Genomic DNA, 16,788 nt, shown 5'->3' with positions numbered 1-16,788 from the left:
ACAAGATCCAGTATTTGGCTGGGGATTCAACAGAACTGAAGGATTTACATTCAACAGATTGGATTTGTCAGGCAGAACCTTAGGGAGAAGACACACAGAGCTACTTAGTAGCAGCTACATTTTCCTGGCTACTAAACTGCAGAAAATCCCCTGCCATAGACAATACTGAGAATTGCCTCTGCTAAACCCACATAGAGACAATTATCAGTAAATGATCAGCATCGTCTGTGTTAGTAGCCACGACAAGTAGCTGCTACTAGTAGCTCCGTGTGGCTTCACCCTTAGGGCTCTGGCAGAAGGGGAGATTAGTCGCCTGCAACAAATCTCCCTGTTCGCGGGCGACTAATATCCCCGAAATGCATTTTAAAGCAGCCGCCGGCTGTGGGGATTTGGGGAAAGGTTTTATTGCGCAATATTGTTTTAATAATCCAACCCTGATGTTGCCGGACTACAGCTCCCAGCATACCTCACCCTTTATTATATATAACATTATTTTAGGGTTTGTAGCCCAGCAACAATGGAGTAAAGTTGAGTTGAGCAGTTCCGTGCAGCAAGGTTTACATCTAATACTCTGGCCAACTGTATGTAGCAGTTTTTCCACCCTATCTTATGTGAAAAATTTGTATTTGGCCATATCTAAATATACATTTCCTGTCGTCCGCGCTGGGGTGGGGTGGCCCACGGACTGGCCAAGAATTGGCTCAGGTATCAGCCTAGACTTCAGCCTACGTGTATGGATGAGTGGGACCCAACAGTCCGCAGGCTTTTCACCTCTCCAACGTAAGCCATCGGCATGAATTCCTGGCGTTTGCCTTCTGCGCATTGTTAGCGTCCCGCCTCTTTAAGGACAGAGCTTCAGCGTTCCCTCCGCCCCCTTTTGTTCATAAGGGAAATGTATATCGGCTACGGGAGGATCCAGTCATCCCAACATGGAATCCTCATCACCAGTTTGATTGTGTTGCCACCAAGGCAATGGGACTCGTTGCCATGGATACACTACATTGCTATAGAATACTACCAGCAAGCAACAACTCACCTTATGGGCAATGTTCCAGTTTGTGAATTCCAAATCGAATAAACTCTCATATCGAAAGGTCGCTTATTTATGGAAAAAACTCGAATATCTCTAATTTTACGAGCTCTAAAAACTCAAAAATACTTTGAGTTTTCCAGTAGGGCTTGACTTTGCCCTGGGCAAATCCCACGGACTTCTACAGAAACTAGGGATGCACCAAACCCAAATCCCAATTAGCAGATGCTGATTAGGATCGGAAGGGGTTAAAAATTGGCGCACTGCAAAATGTTCTTTCACTGCCCATTTAACCCTTTCTGGATTCTAATTAGCATATGCCAATAAGGATCCAGATTCTGTTTGGCCGGAACTGCAGATCCATCCGAAACGGAATCCTTAAAAAAAACGCCAGAATTCGGCCGAATCCCGAACTGAATCCGGTGGGAAACTCACAATCTTTTCGATGGCAAATGTTTCCATCCAAGTTTTCATGTTTTTTGCAGTTAATAAATACCAGACATTCGAGTTTTTGAACCACAACCCGAACTTGCGTTTTTTTTTTTTTTTAAAAAAACCCTCAAATCGAGAAGAAAATTAAACTCGCCCATTGGTAAATCACCCCCCTAGTGTCGGCGCAGTCGACACATGAACCACGTAACTGGGAAGATCCAGGAGCCGACGATTTCCAGCACTTTTATCCGTTGGCGCTAATGATATTTTCCGATTGGCCGTCGGCAGGTGTAAATACCCCTCTCGCCCTGCTCTCAGTGGGACATTCCGAGCCGAGACCAAAGCAATGTCGTCTTTATTGTAAATAAGTGCTGAGAAAATGTAACAAAAAGAACAGCAAACGACTCCCTGCTCTTTCTTTAACTGGTGACGGAAAAGTCACTGCGTCCTGAGGTCACTGAGCAAGGGGTACAGACGGCAAAAATTTAAAAAAAAAAGAAAGGTTTTAGCTGTGGTAAAAAGCTACAGAAAAAAAAAAAATATATATATGCTTTAGAAACAGGAGGACACACTCATGTCATTACAGAAACAGAATTTCCCAAAGAGCAAATAGCAAACAAGGAGCGTACAAACCCCGCCCCCCCCCGGGCGGGCAGATAGACCAGGATAGAGAGTTGGCCAAGCTGGCAGTGGAGACGGGCAGTGTTCCTATAGGAGGATGAGCGGATTGCATGGATCAAACGACCCACTAAAGTTTTTCCTTTCCGACGATCGTTGGCACTGTGTCCGCTGATTCCGATAGGTCCCTGCTCCCACCTCGTGGCTCTTCTATGCCGAATGAGTTATGGCCGCTACAGATACAATAATCGGGAGGAGGGAAAACAAAATAACAAGCCAGGTGCATTGAAAGTATTTAAAAAGTTATTTCCCATTACAAAAAAAAAAAGTAAGATGCTAGGAATTCCTTAGGCGACATTTCAGGTGGCGGGTCTGGGGAAGTGAAGCTGCGTCTGAACCTCCCGGAGACTCCGACTCATGAACCAGAACTGCCCCACGTGGGATGGAAGTCACTATCTATTGTCACGAGATTAACGAGCGGCTCAAGTCCCTATTTACACTGATACAGGAGAGTGTGAGTAGGGGGTACATACAATGGAGAGATCCGTGTACGTTTGGGTGCATAGAGGGTACCTAGCAGGGAGGCGCGCTGTGTATGGAGGCTGCACTGCCTTACACTAGTGTCTTTAAAGGACATATAAACCCTACATTGTCCTGCCTTGTATATAAGTTGGCCACTTCTCCCTCATTTGTACTGCATTTATCCCTTCCGTTTGACGAAGCCTTCACATTTTCCTAAAGCAAAGAGCTTTCACCCGGCGGCCATTTTCCATCTGATGTGTCAGGATGTTTCCATCTGCTAACAGCACTTGTGCGCTGTAAACTTCATGCAATTAGAATGCAGGCTTACACAGGCAGAATGTACTTTGATAAAAAGTCTTGCTGACTGAGCATTGTAATGGTTAAGACGAGCTCAGAAGAGAAGGTTTGGTGGGGGGGGTTAAAAACAGGAGTAGACAGCTAGAGCCGAGTTTCTATGGGAACCTGTAAATGCCATCTCGTCATTGGCTGCTAGACTGGGAGGCGTTTAGTAATCTCAGCAGAGAAGAACTGAGCATGCTCAGTAGCCAACAGCCAAAGTACAATCTCAATGGAGGGGGCAGAGCAGGTTAGAGGAAGAGGAGTGGCGGGTATTTATTTCAATGAGGCTGTTCATTGATTACATTTTTGTGTGGAGGGTTTACATGTCCTTTAAGCATGAATGTATGCACGTGGCACCATTACGCACAAGCTATGGTACTTGACTAACAAAACCTAGCAAGATGGCTGCCTCTAACGAGTACCCTTTACTTACAGATCTATGGGTAGAAATAGGGGCTCCGTCCCTACTATGTATGAGTAGTAACTGGTCAACACCGACATGTTCATAAATACACAAGGACTTGATTGGTCCCCTTCCGTAATGCAAGGGATGAGCCTACGCTGACTGCACGTGGTTTCTAGTTGAACCTCTCTTCTACAAGCGAACATGGAAGAGCTTCCCGCCTGCTTTCTAGAGACCCCGTTTCTTGTGGTGGAGGAGCAAGGCACATTATCTCAGTATGTTCGTCAAGCTGTCGCTTTCCTGCTGCAGGGGTCGCGCCTCGCTGGAGACACATGTAGATGAACAGATACAGACATACAGAAGATATAGGTATATATTTAGAGAGTAATAACGAGGAGATTATAAATGGAGAGTTCACAGCAGGAGTGACGGAGAAGTCGGCGGCGAGGTGGAAGGGCGCCTCTTGCCTCGTTGAGGTTACGAGTCCTGCTGAGCTTCCCCTCCCCCACCCCCATTTCTTTCTCCCCTTGTTAGTTTACAAGGGGCCGGTGCTACTGGTCTCCTCTACCCCCTTGTGCTTGCAGAGGTCGTGGGGAAAGGTTAGGTCTCCTTGAGCAGGTTGATTTTGGCGCAGATTTTTAGCGCAGGTCCTAATTTAATGTTAAGGGCGCTCATGAGATGCTCCTCCTTCAGCAGCAGTAATGCCTGCCCGTCGATCTCTTGGGAGCGGAAGTCCTCGGCTAAGTCTTGGCAACCTGCGGGACAGGGGTACAATAGGATGAGCTGGGAAATCCAAGAGGACATTGCTTAAAGGGGAGGTACAGGCTCTATGAAATGTAACTAAATATGCACTAACTGCTGGCCTGAAATCCTCTGCAAATTCCCTCTAATAGAGGCCTTCAGCATAGGGAACTACAACTGCTGGGAAAACAAATCTAGTTACTTACTAACCATGATAGTTGGAGTTAACGTGGTATTTATCCCAAGTCAGGCACAGTGTGACCAACTGCAGGGTTAATGTAGCTGCTGGAGTGGGGAGGCAGGTAGGGTTGGCAGCTAGGGCCGGTGCCAGAATTACAAATTTACCGTCAATATATCTGCTGGTAAACTTGTAGGTGTGGCAACCTACCTATAATCCCTCCCCTCTCCTGACTCTTTCCGCAGAGGCCATTTCCCAAACCATACACCCATTCCCCTGCCTAGCCCCCCCCAGTGACATCACTGCCTGCCCCCAACCTAAATGCCAGTATTAAAGGGGTGGTTCACCTTTAGGTTAACGTGTTATAGAATGGCCAATTCTTAGCAACTTTTCAATTGGTCTTCATTTTGTATTTCTTAGTCTATAGTTTTTATAGTTCTTAGTTTCCTCTTCTGACTATTTCCCGATTTTAAATGGGGGTCACTGACCCCGGCAGCCAAAAAACTAGTGCTCTGTGAGGCTACAATTTTACTGTCAGTTAATCTTTTTTCTTGTTTCATATTCCTGTCTCTCTTTCAACCATTGACTGGTTGCTAGGTTAAATTAGACCCTAGCAACCAGAAAGCTGCTGAAAACCCAAGCTGGAGAGCTGCTGAACCAAACGCTAAGTTATTAAAAAACTGCAGATAATAAAAAATGAAGACCGATTGCAAATTGTCTCAGAATAGCACTCTCTACCTTTTACCAAGAGTTGATTTAAAGGTTGATTTAGCAACGCTAAAGGCAGGTAAAAGTGTCAGTCTGATGGCTCTACATACATGACAAGTTGTAAATATGTGCACGGGTAATTTTCTGAACCCCCCACAGCAGGATTGTCTAGGTGCCATTTGGTTGCACTCTGACCATAAGCATGGCCTCTGTGGTTCCAGTAGCTGTACAACTCCCATTTGGATGGAATTTAATATTAGAGTCCTGATCCCGTTTACCTTGCAGAGATGAGATGAACTCGTACACCTCCTCGACACTCCAGCGGCTGGGGTTACTGGAGAGGAACATGGGATTGATGCCCAGAAGGTCTGAGTTGGAGGGTCCACCCGTGGGCGTGCTCCCATCTCTGTCACCGTGTGGCGTTCTGCAAGATGGCGGGGCAGGAGAGTTGGGAGAGAAGGCTTCGTCGTAGCTGGAATTGTCGGACCCCCTGCTGGAATCCTCCTGTAGGAGAAAGTATTGGTTAGCAGCCGGTTACACTTAGAGACTGTACAGCCACAGACATATAGACTGAGAGCTGGATACGACGGCTCACCCGCATCCTCTTCCCTTGGATCTTGGCTCGTGCGATCTCGGAGCTGTTCCTGCGAGGGCCGCGCCTTCGAGCTCTCACCCCTCCTGCTTCCTGCAGCTCCTTCAGTTTCTTTCGTTTCAGCCGGAACTGGTGGCTACAGCTGACGTTATATCTGAGAGGGACAAAGCAAAGCAACTTCTGGAAATGCGGATTTAAACTGGGCATAACCTGTGCCTGGGCTTATTCAGCTGGGGTAAAAAAAAAAAGGGGGCATAAACACCAAAAATATACAACTTTTCTTTTTTTTTTTTATACAAATACTGATTCCACTTCTTAAAAAGCAAATTCCAATAGTCTGACTGTGATTGTAGGAACCTTTCCCCCACTCTCCTTAGGCTCACAGTATTTCTATTGTGAAGTGATGGATTTTGGGTCTTCTGTTTTCCAGACATATCAGAAAGGGCACCACCCAAGCAAAATGACTACAAGTCCCACAATCCATCACTTTATAATGGAACATGTTGATAAAGGGGTTGCATGATTACACAGTAAGCCTAATGGGTGTTTAAAAATTGTTTCTAAAAGGTAGGAAATGCTGAAATCCAGCTGCAAACAGATCTTCTCTTCTTGCATAATTTCAAATCCTGGCAGGGGAGGAGGGACTAAAACACTGATGTTACAACTTGTTTAAACTTCCCCACAGCTTACAGACAGCATGCAGGAACTACATAACCCACAATGCATTGCACCGAGATGTTCCTTTACTTATTGACATCACGTGTGCAGGGAATTGTGGGATTGGGAGGAGGCAGGCTGAAAGCAGGCTGAGGACAGGCGACTACTGTTACATTTTATTTGAGTCACAAATTAGTCAGCCAGATCAGCAGGGGAACAGGGGTCGGGGCTTAGGGAACTGTGCCAAACCAAATTATTAATTAAAATTATTTAATGTGCAGCCATTAAAAATCATTAAAAGGCTGCACATTTTTAATTGATGTACATTGCAAATTTGCTTGACATTATGTTTGTCTTTTAAAAAGTTGTGTTTGGGTGGAGTTCCCCTTTAATGGGTGCAGTAATATGATGCCTGAAAAGGAATTGCTTTAGGACTAGTACACTCACCTTTTGGCACAAGTCATGGAACAGAATCTTTTGGATCCACGGAACTGCTCGGCAGGGGCGTACTTTCCACAGTACTCGCATTTTAAGAGCTTGGAGCTTCCAGAATCTGTTTTGGATGTTTGGGGGTTAAAATAATGGAGGAAGGAAGGTGGGGGGGAACAAAATCACAAAATGGTTGATTAGGAAAACAGACAAGAAAAAGGCAACATTTGAGCAACAGAACAGATTAATGCGAGAATAGAAGTGACAGTACAGAAGATTTAAGAGGAAACCTTTCCCATAAAAAGTAGTGCCAGACTCCTATACAGCCCTGAATATATCATTAACTATAAAATGGGCCCAGCAGACAGGCCCGGACCGGCAATCTGTGGGTTCTGGCAAATGCCAGAGGGGCTGCTGTAAGGTGCCACTATTTATTGGGCTGGGGGGCTGTTTGTGCCTCTGGGTACTGGGAATGCCAGGGGGGCTGTAAGGTACCACAGACAGTCACTATTTATTGGGCTGGGGGGGCTGTTTGTGCCTCTGGGTACTGGGAATGCCAGGGGGGGCTGTAAGGTGCCACAGACAGTCACTATTTTATTGGGCTGGGGGGGGCTGTTTGTGCCTCTGGGTACTGGGAATGCCAGGGGGGCTGTAAGGTGCCACAGACAGTCACTATTTATTGGGCTGGGGGCTGTTTGTGCCTCTGGGTACTGGGAATGCCAGGGGGGCTGTAAGGTGCCACAGACAGTCACTATTTAGGGGCTGTTTGTGCCTCTGGGTACTGGGAATGCCAGGGGGGCTGTAAGGTGCCACAGACAGTCACTATTTATTGGGCTGGGGGGGGCTGTTTGTGCCTCTGGGTACTGGGAATGCCAGGGGGGGCTGTAAGGTGCCACAGACAGTCACTATTTATTGGGCTGGGGGGATGCTGTTTGTGCCTCTGGGTACTGGGAATGCCAGGGGGGCTGTAAGGTGCCACAGACAGTCACTATTTATTGGGCTGGGGGGGGCTGTTTGTGCCTCTGGGTACTGGGAATGCCAGGGGGGCTGTAAGGTGCCACAGACAGTCACTATTTATTGGGCTGGGGGGGGCTGTTTGTGCCTCTGGGTACTGGGAATGCCAGGGGGGCTATAAGGTGCCACAGACAGTCACTATTTATTGGGCTGGGGGGGGTCTCTGTCTACTGGGAATGCTGGGGCTTATTTTGTATCCCAGCCTGATTAAAGTTCTGTATCTCTGTACAGCTTCTGACTGGCCCTCAGGTAGGGGCCACAGGCTTGCATAGTGTGTGCAGGAACCAGCAGAATACAGAGGGGGGGCTATCCCACTTCATTTGCTGAGGCAGGACAACTTTAAGGGTTACATATCTCAGCTTTCATAGAGCTGCTGTACTTTGCAAGTCCCTAATCAAAAGATACAGACAGGCTTTATGGGACGAGGAGAGGGTTCCTACCGCTGGCTGCTGTATCTCCCACAGCCTGTGGCGGGGGACTCTCTGCCGGGGGTAGTAGAACAGTGTCGGATGCAGCCTGCTTCTCAGGCTCCTTAAGCAGTTGAGGGCTGCCTACCTGTACAGAGAGAAATACATTGAATTAGAGGGTTAAATTAACTTTTAGTATGATGCAGAGAGTGCTATTCTGAGACAATTTGCAATTGGTCCTCATTTTTTATCTGCTGTGGTTTTTGAATTATTTCACTTTTTGAACAGAGGTTCTCCAGTTTGGAGTTTCAGCAACTATCTGGTTGCTAGGGTTTAGTTTGACCTAGCAACCAAGTAGTGATCTAAAAGACAGTAGAATATGAACAGGAAAAGGCCTAAACAAAAAAAAAAGGAATAAAAAAGTAACAATAACAGTAAACAGTAGTCTCACAGATCAGTTGTTTTTAGCTGCTGGGGTCAGTGACCCCCATTTGAGGGCTGGAAAGAGTCAGAAGAAGAAAACAAATAATTAAAATAAATAAAATAATGAAGACCAATTAATAAGTTGCTTAGAATTAACCATTCTATTAACCTGGCAGGAGGGATGTTGGAAAGAGCAAGAGAGATGAATCCATAGGCCAGCCCATTCATGCAGTGGGTGGCAGGTCAGCTGACTTGCTACACAGAGGCAGGAAACAGGGCGGTACTTACAGGGAAAGGCTCCGCCCCCTCCTGGATTACAAAACCCTCAATGATGTGTGTCAGGATCTGCGGCTTGACAATGGCCTGGGGAGGCTTGGAGTCGCTATGCTGCCGGGAAGATATTGACAGGGCAGGGACACTGGTGGGAGCCAAAACCGTAAGGGTGGGGGAGACCTGGGTGGCGGCCTCTGGCTTATCTGAAAGAGAGCACGTAACATTGCGTAAGCAGTCTAAAGTTACAGTTTCACTACAGTAAAGGAAACCAATCTGAGAAGGAGAGAGGCAGTCTCAGCCTAAAGAACAGAATCACAAATCATAGAGCATCTCTCTCACCGGCTGGGGTGCTGGTCTCCTCAACAGTTGGGGGGGCGTCAGTGGGCGGAGATGCTTTGACAGGCAGCACAGAGGGATCGTCCCTGTCATCCTCTACCTCTGCCTTCCTCTTCCCTGGACCAGATAGTTTTCCCTAAGAGCCAAAGACCAGTCTGTTAGTTGGGTTGGTCAGAAAGCAAATCATTGCCAGTTTGTGCCCTGTGACTTACCTGCAGAACTCCATAAAACCCAGCTTGGCTTTCCTGCACTGCGCCGGCCACCACAGAAGCAACAGGGGCAGGAGAAGGGGGCAGAGTCAACTGTGTCATGGAGGATGCTTGTGAGGGAACTTGAGTGGCCCCCAAGGCTAATGCCTGGGCCGGGCCTTGCTGTCTGGCACCCACCAGCTGTACGGGGATATGAGGCTGGCTGGGGGAAGGTATAGGAAGGGGCCTGGTGCCTTGGGACGCTTTAGCCCCCAGGTGACCTTGAAGATTTAGGGGAGGCACGCCTTTGCCGGGCTGCTTGGGCTGGATGGGTACAGGAGCTTTAGTGGGGATAGCAGACTCGCTAGTTGCCTGCAGCATCGGTTGCACCACCAGGGTTTGTTGGGTTCCAGGGGTCTGTAGGCCTTGCTGGGTGGCAGCCTGGGGCTGAGCGAGCTGGAGGTGAGTAGAAGCATGGAGCAGCTGCGACTGTCTGTGCTGATGGATAGCAATCTGCTGCTGAAAGACCACTTGCTTCTGCTGCAGCACCGAGTGCGGCTGGATGTGAGTGTACGTGGCTACGGGGGGAGAGAGAAGTCACAGTGGGAAGGGGTTGCACAGAGAAAAGAATATAAAGCGCAAAGGGAATAGGCACAGAACAATGACAAAATAAAAAAAGATGAGGCCAGAGAGAAGCTCCAGCTTCCATAACGGCATCAACACCTATGTACATAATGGTACTAATAATTAATGATGGCGACTGATAGGAAGGCTATACATGGGCAGATTTAAGCTGCCAATTTGACAGATGATCTGCCCGAGTATGGGACGCCCCACCCATTTTATCACATTGTCACCACCATGTGATATGTATGGGATATAGTATGGGACGCCCCACCCATTTTATCACATTGTCACCACCCCATTAAAACGTTCAAGCAAACAACAAACAAAAAGGAAATCTTAGGCTGAAGAGAGGAAGGGGACTTAGCTTAGTGGAAGTGAAGGCATTAAGAGAAATGATCACACCCAAGGCGTAGGGCTAACGTTTCACACAGCTTTCTGGCCGCTACTGAAGTGCAACTGTCCGGCTGGGTTAAAGGGGAAGTTCACCTTCAGGTTAACTTTTAGTAAGATTATAGAATTGCCTATTCTTAACAACGTATCAATTGGTCTTCATTTGCCAGCTTTCAAAAAGCAGGTCACTGACCCAGTCAGCCAAAAAACTATTCCAATGTGAGGCTACAATTGTATTGTTTCTTTTTATTACTTATCTTTCTATTTAGGCCCTCCTCTATTCATATTTCTGTCTCTCTTTCAAACCACTGCTTGGTGGCTAGGTTAAATTGGACCCTAGCAACCAGATAGCTGCTGACGTTCCAAACTGTACAGGTGCTAAACAAAAAGCTAAATTATTCAGAAACTGCAAATGAAGACTAACTGCAAATTGCCTCAGAATAGCACTCTCTACATCACAGTAAAAGTTAATTCAAAGGTGAACAATCACTTTAAGAGCAACGACTTGGGCTTTACTTACCGGAGCTGATGAGAGTCTGGTTAGGAGCTGGTGTTGCCGCTCTAGTGAGGTTGATTCCAACGCTTTGCTGTACCCCTTCTCCATCAGCTTTTCGCCCCTCTGCCTCAGTCTGACTCCCCTGACTCACTGTACCCCCTGTGGACCCTACAGGGTTCTTTACACTCTGTGGCACATTCGGAGATGGAATTTGTGTCGGTGCGGCTGAGGAGGCTGGGTGGATTTGGGGTTTGGTAGCCAGAGGAGCTGGCTGGGAGATTGTAGCTCCTGCTGCTGAAGTAGTTGCCGCAGTCTGTTGGCCCCGAACAGCAAGATTCTGAACCTGGGAGAAAAATAAAAAGGTGTGTCATTTGCCTATTAAAGCCCTGCTGCCCTAAAACCCCCAAAGAACTTGGCCCTGACCATAGTTAGATTCTCCCATATAGATTGTAAGCTCTACGGGGCAGGGACCTCCATCCTCTTGTGTCTTGACTCTTCACTTATTGCAACTGTATTTATCTTTATCTTATTAACCCTGTTTGTATTAATGTATTCTACTGTACAGCGCTGCGTGCATAAGTGGCACTTTATAAATAAAGACATACATACATCTTCTAAAAAACGCTAGCAATGTCTTTAAAGGGGCAGTAAACCCTGTTGCAAAGCACTGCTCAACCAAACTTTACTCAGTTGCTGCTGGACTACAAATCCCTGAATAATGTAACATAATATAGCTTGAAGCATGCTGGAAGCTTTAGTTCACTGACATCGGGGTTGTATTCTTAAAGCAATACTGCACAATAAAACTTTTCCCAAACCTGCACAGCCAGTGGCTAAAATTGTCCAAATCTTTTAAATCAGACTGCTGTCCATTTAAAGGCTGGGCAGTTGATGGGACAAAAACCTGATTTTACAATCCCCCCTCCTTTTAAAGAGGACAAATAGAAATAGGGAAGACTTAATGAACATAATGTGTTAATGCTTTTTGGAAGCTTTCATTTCCTTGGGCTATTGGCCCATTTAACACAATATATAAAGCTGTGTCTCACATAGAGGGAGATAAACCTTACTTGATCCGAGTCCTGATGCACTCCTTGGTTCTGGGGAGATGTCACCTCCTGCTGGACAGCTACTGACCCATTGGGCATTAAAATGAGCTGCGAGTTCAGTGGAACCCCACGCCCAAGAGACCGGTTGACCTGTAGAAGGTTCCCTAGCTGTGGCTGCTGCAGAAGAAGAAAGAGATATATTATATATATATATATATATCTATATAAATATACACATCCTGCATCTTGAGTCTGAATGTGCCTGTATAAGATGCAACTTACGCGCAGGTACATCTGTGTCTGTGACTGGCCAAGAGGCGGCGAGCTGGCATTACTAAGCAACACTGACTGTGTGAGGGTAGTGGCGCTGGGGGCGGTGACATTCTGGGTACGGCTCAGGAGCTGGGCTGAAGAGCTTGTGGAAAGGTTAGCCTGCTGGAAAAGTACATCATAGTTACATTAATACCCCATAAATAGAACAGAAACACCACCAATATCAAAAAATAATGAGCAGAGACTCACCGATCCCTGGGTGGTGTTCGTTTGCTGGGCGGAGCCTGTGTTAGGGGATGCGGCCTGCCGACTGGCAGCTATGGTTGCCTGTTGGTAGAAAGTACAAATGTACTGTTATAAAGGGTTTTCTATGAACATGTATATGCAGGCCTTACAGTGTTTATTCCTGCAGTGACTAGAAATCACCGTGCCAGGATGCCAGTTTGCATTTTTATTTGATTGGAATGGAGTATCAACTTAATGGAAACTCAAACAAAGAATGTTCTACATGCATGTACAGGTGTATATACATTTTTGGTTATTTTTCCCTTTCCTGGATTTAACATTTAACTGGAATTTATGCCATTTAGGCATGGCCCCCTGGGAAATGTAAAATCACTGTTCTACTGTATCATGCTTGGCTTCAGGAACCTTTAACATCCACATATATATGTTATGGCTCATACGTAGATAAAGGGGAACGCCACCCAACTACAACTTAAGCTTTTTGAAATGTAAACATAATTTCAAGCAACTTTGCAATATACATAAAATATGCAGCCTGTTCATGCGCTTTAATGTAATAATATGGTTTGGAACAGTTCCCTAAGCCCCGCCCCCTGTTCCCCTGCTGATCTGGCTGGCTACTTTGTGACTCCAATAAAATGCAACAGTAGTTGCCTGCCCTCAGCCTGCCTCCTCCCAATCCCACAATCCCCTGCAATAAGGAAAGGGACATGGCAGTGCACTGCATTGTGGGTTATGTAGTTCCTACATGCTGCCTGTAAGCTGTGGAGAAGTTGTTACAATCAATGTTTTAGTCCCTCCTCCTCTGCCTGTATTTCCAATGATGCAGAAAGAGAAGAACTGTTTTGCAGCTGGATTTCAGCATATAAATGGGATTTATTCCTACTGTATGAAGGAACAGATTACAGGGATAGGTATAGTAGGGTTTCTGTGTTGTGTGGGGCTCTTTAACAAACTTTGATTCTGAAGCTGAAGTTCCCCATTAAGACATCTTTAGCTTTGGTCTTCCATTTAGTACAAGTCCTCCTTTCTTAGCTCTGGACACAACCATACGCAGCTTGGGCCACAAACTCAAGGAAAGTCATTACAGCTGAAACACTTACTTGCTGAACGGCTGCCAGGCTGTGTAGTTGCGCATTACTCAGCTGCTGTTGTAGCATCAACTGGTGAAAATACTGAGCAGCATTGGGCTGTCTGTGGAGAGCTTGCAGGGCCTGTGGCGGAAGCACAGAGACTTAATCAGCAACAATAAATGATTTTGCAACAGTCTGGCTGTCCCAAGGTATTGTCTGAAATAAATATCAAGACATTTTGACAAAACCAAGCAATTCAAGGTTTCACAAACCTGTACAGCTTGCCGTTCATACAGGGACATCTGGGATATCTGAGGGCGCGTACTGCTCCCCGACGCTGAGCTCCCATTGGTTGAGCTGGAGTTCTGTTCACTCTCTGTTTCCATAGTGGGACCTTCACCTGCAAATCACAAAATGTTCTAATCAGTCAGAAGCCTGGGGGATAGAATAGTGTATCATCACATATGGTTAAAAGGCCACTATACACTCCCTGCTGAATTGTGCTTAGTACAGGGGAATCCCTATGTGCCATAGTTTTATGGTATCTCTCTGTACAGGCTATGAGCAAACTTAGGGGGCTGTTCCTGCTGAATTGTGCTTAGTACAGGGGAATCCCTATGTGCCATAGTTTTATGGTATCTCTCTGTACAGGCTATGAGCAAACTTAGGGGGCTGTTCCTGCTGATTTGTGCTTAGTACAGGAAATCCCTATGCTGCCATAGTTTTATGGTATCTCTCTGTACAGGCTATGAGCAAACTTAGGGGGCTGTTCCTGCTGAATTGTGCTTAGTACAGGGGAATCCCTATGTGCCATAGTTTTATGGTATCTCTCTGTACAGGCTATGAGCAAACTTAGGGGGCTGTTCCTGCTGAATTGTGCTTAGTACAGGGGAATCCCTATGCTGTCATAGTTTTATGGTATCTCTCTGTACAGACTATGAGCAAACTTAGGGGGCTGTTCCTGCTGAATTGTGCTTAGTACAGGGGAATCCCTACGTGCCATAGTTTTATGGTATCTCTCTGTACAGGCTATGAGCAAACTTAGGGGGCTGTTCCTGCTGATTTGTGCTTAGTACAGGAAATCCCTATGCTGCCATAGTTTTATGGTATCTCTCTGTACAGGCTATGAGCAAACTTAGGGGGCTGTTCCTGCTGATTTGTGCTTAGTACAGGGGAATCCCTATGTGCCATAGTTTTATGGTATCTCTCTGTACAGGCTATGAGCAAATTTAGGGGGCTGTTCCTGCTGAATTGTGCTTAGTACAGAGGAATCCCTATGTGCCATAGTTTTATGGTATCTCTCTGTACAGGCTATGAGCAAATTTAGGGGGCTGTTCCTGCTGAATTGTGCTTAGTACAGAGGAATCCCTATGCTGCCATAGTTTTATGGAATCTCTCTGTAGAAACTTTTCATATTGATACTTGAAATCAAAGGGGAAATAAAATGAACAAAATGTAAATAAGAGCAAGTTAAACGATGATCTTTCCCAACACTCACCAAGGTGAGAAGTTTGATAGAAAAATGATTCAATCCATGCAGAGCTTCAGTTCCCTACAAATCACAGAAATGATTAGAGAGGAAAAACAAGTTGAAGTCTTGAATCCTTAAATACTAAAGCCCCACGTCATTCAGGATTACACCTCTGTGTAAATAATACTACATACACGTGTGTGTAACAGTCGTACCTCAGCTGCCCACTCTATCACAAAGCTGCATTTCCCACTGGTAAATATCAGATATTGGGGGGCCCGTTCCCTACCATGTACTGATAAATACTCTGTTTTACCCAAAGTACCTCAGTTCCAAACCAAGGGGAGTCATGTGAAGTTGCCCCTTTGCTGCTATAACTGCCCTTCTGTGCAACCCCATTCTGTAGGGCCTGGCTCTGTGCCTGGGGGGCATTATTGTGCTGAAACAGGAAAGGGCCCCCCTGTCCCACAAAGTAGGGAGCAAGAGAAAGCCCCCCTACAGCTGACATTGTGCATTCAGGCAGATAGTGCTGGCCCGGCATCTGATGAACTTGTATGGCAGCCTTGCAGTTGGTCAGTCCCTCCAGGGTAGTATTTCCAATGGGCACCGCTTGGCATTGCCTATGGTTCTAGGCTTGTGTGAGACGGTGAGGGCAATAAACTGCAATTTCCTACATGAACAGCAGAAACAGTCCAACCCCAAACACTGACCCACAACTGCATGTAAATAAAGCCTAAAATGCTGTGTGGTTGCTTCGGTCAGTGACCTCGGCAACCAGACTGATTGTGAGGCTTATTTAGGTGAGTAAAAGCCATAAGGGAATACACTGTGCCCCTAGTCTCATTCTGCAGTGCAAAACTGTATTGTGTTTGGCTTTATGCATATATCAGAGATTCTCACCCAAGCAATTAGTAAGTAGGGCAGTGTATAATGATCAGCAGCATGTGTAGCGCTCTGTTGTCTCCCCCACTAGCGCGGGAACATTGATCTCCCACAATAACCCAAGATCTCTCCTAGTTTATTATCAGGAACTCTAAAGCTACCAACGCTATACAGCTGCCCAATGTTAATGGAACACGCACGCCAATAAATCAATGTATTAAGCCACCTCCTAATGGGCTCACCTAAAGGTGGCCATGCACGGTAAGATTGGCCGTTTGGTGAGGTAGCCAATCAAGCAAATGGCGTCCATCTTGGGTGGGCGATATCACGCCAATGTGACTGTGCGGCCAGATATCAGTCGGGGAGGCCTGTTGGAGGGCCCCATACGCAGGCAGATAAGATGCCAAATCAGCAGCTTTAATCAGCCCGTGTATGGCCACCTTTACTGTCCCAAACTGGCCCCTGCCTATTGGCTAAAATAAAAACCAATTTTATTGGTTAAAATTTTGGGCAAAATAAACAGATTACAAGCAAAGTGAACCATGAGAGAAATGTATGAAGGGTTGAAGGTTGGCAGGGATGGGAGCACTTTACAGACAGTTTCCAAGTGCCAAATTCCTTTGGAATCTGAATGCCGAACACACATGGGATGATTAGTCGTTGCAACTTTTTGAAAAGTCGCAGCGACTAATCTGTGCAGCAAAAATCCGCAAACGATTAGTCACAGCAACGTCCACTATACACTATGGGCGAAAAGTCACCGTGACTGCCTTAACTAAAAGTCGCAGCAACTAATCGCCTTGTGTGTCTTCGCTCTAAGTCTTAAGGCATGTAGTTCCAAGTGCCCCCCAACTTTCACCTCCCTGGGGAAAACAACTGAATGAAACCAACTCCCATGCTCCCTACAGCCAAGCCAAACTGATTGCCTGCCATTCAGTCACCCGTGTCCCCCAATAACTCCAGTCAGGGCGTATTCAACCACCTTTCCCTA

General features: G+C 46.3%; 1 protein-coding gene across 4 annotated transcripts in view; it reads right to left on the bottom strand.

Annotated features, from left to right (window-relative positions):
* Positions 1-1,800: 1,800 nt before the first annotated feature.
* The window catches only part of phc1 (polyhomeotic homolog 1), a 17,700-nt gene continuing 2,712 nt past the window's right edge, over positions 1,801-16,788 (bottom strand). For 3 of the 4 annotated variants that reach the window (XM_031905394.1, XM_031905393.1, XM_031905395.1), the window contains exons 2-16: positions 14,943-14,996; positions 13,717-13,844; positions 13,475-13,585; positions 12,375-12,452; positions 12,135-12,287; positions 11,874-12,029; positions 10,828-11,146; positions 9,315-9,868; positions 9,106-9,238; positions 8,782-8,969; positions 8,104-8,218; positions 6,668-6,773; positions 5,567-5,717; positions 5,250-5,475; positions 1,801-4,099 (exon numbers count right to left, since the gene is read on the bottom strand). In XM_031905394.1, the coding sequence (XP_031761254.1) occupies positions 3,945-4,099; positions 5,250-5,475; positions 5,567-5,717; positions 6,668-6,773; positions 8,104-8,218; positions 8,782-8,969; positions 9,106-9,238; positions 9,315-9,868; positions 10,828-11,146; positions 11,874-12,029; positions 12,135-12,287; positions 12,375-12,452; positions 13,475-13,585; positions 13,717-13,830 (2,559 nt within the window). In that variant the 5' untranslated portion in view covers positions 13,831-13,844; positions 14,943-14,996 and the 3' untranslated portion in view covers positions 1,801-3,944. The remainder of the gene's footprint in view (positions 4,100-5,249; positions 5,476-5,566; positions 5,718-6,667; positions 6,774-8,103; positions 8,219-8,781; positions 8,970-9,105; positions 9,239-9,314; positions 9,869-10,827; positions 11,147-11,873; positions 12,030-12,134; positions 12,288-12,374; positions 12,453-13,474; positions 13,586-13,716; positions 13,845-14,942; positions 14,997-16,788) is intronic. The other variant, XM_031905396.1, reaches the window with a different exon arrangement.

Source organism: Xenopus tropicalis, chromosome 7 (assembly GCF_000004195.4).
Source record: "Xenopus tropicalis strain Nigerian chromosome 7, UCB_Xtro_10.0, whole genome shotgun sequence".
Lineage (NCBI taxonomy): Eukaryota > Metazoa > Chordata > Amphibia > Anura > Pipidae > Xenopus > Xenopus tropicalis.
The sequence above is the reverse complement of the archived record's forward strand: the minus strand, read 5'-3'. Positions and strand labels throughout refer to the sequence as shown.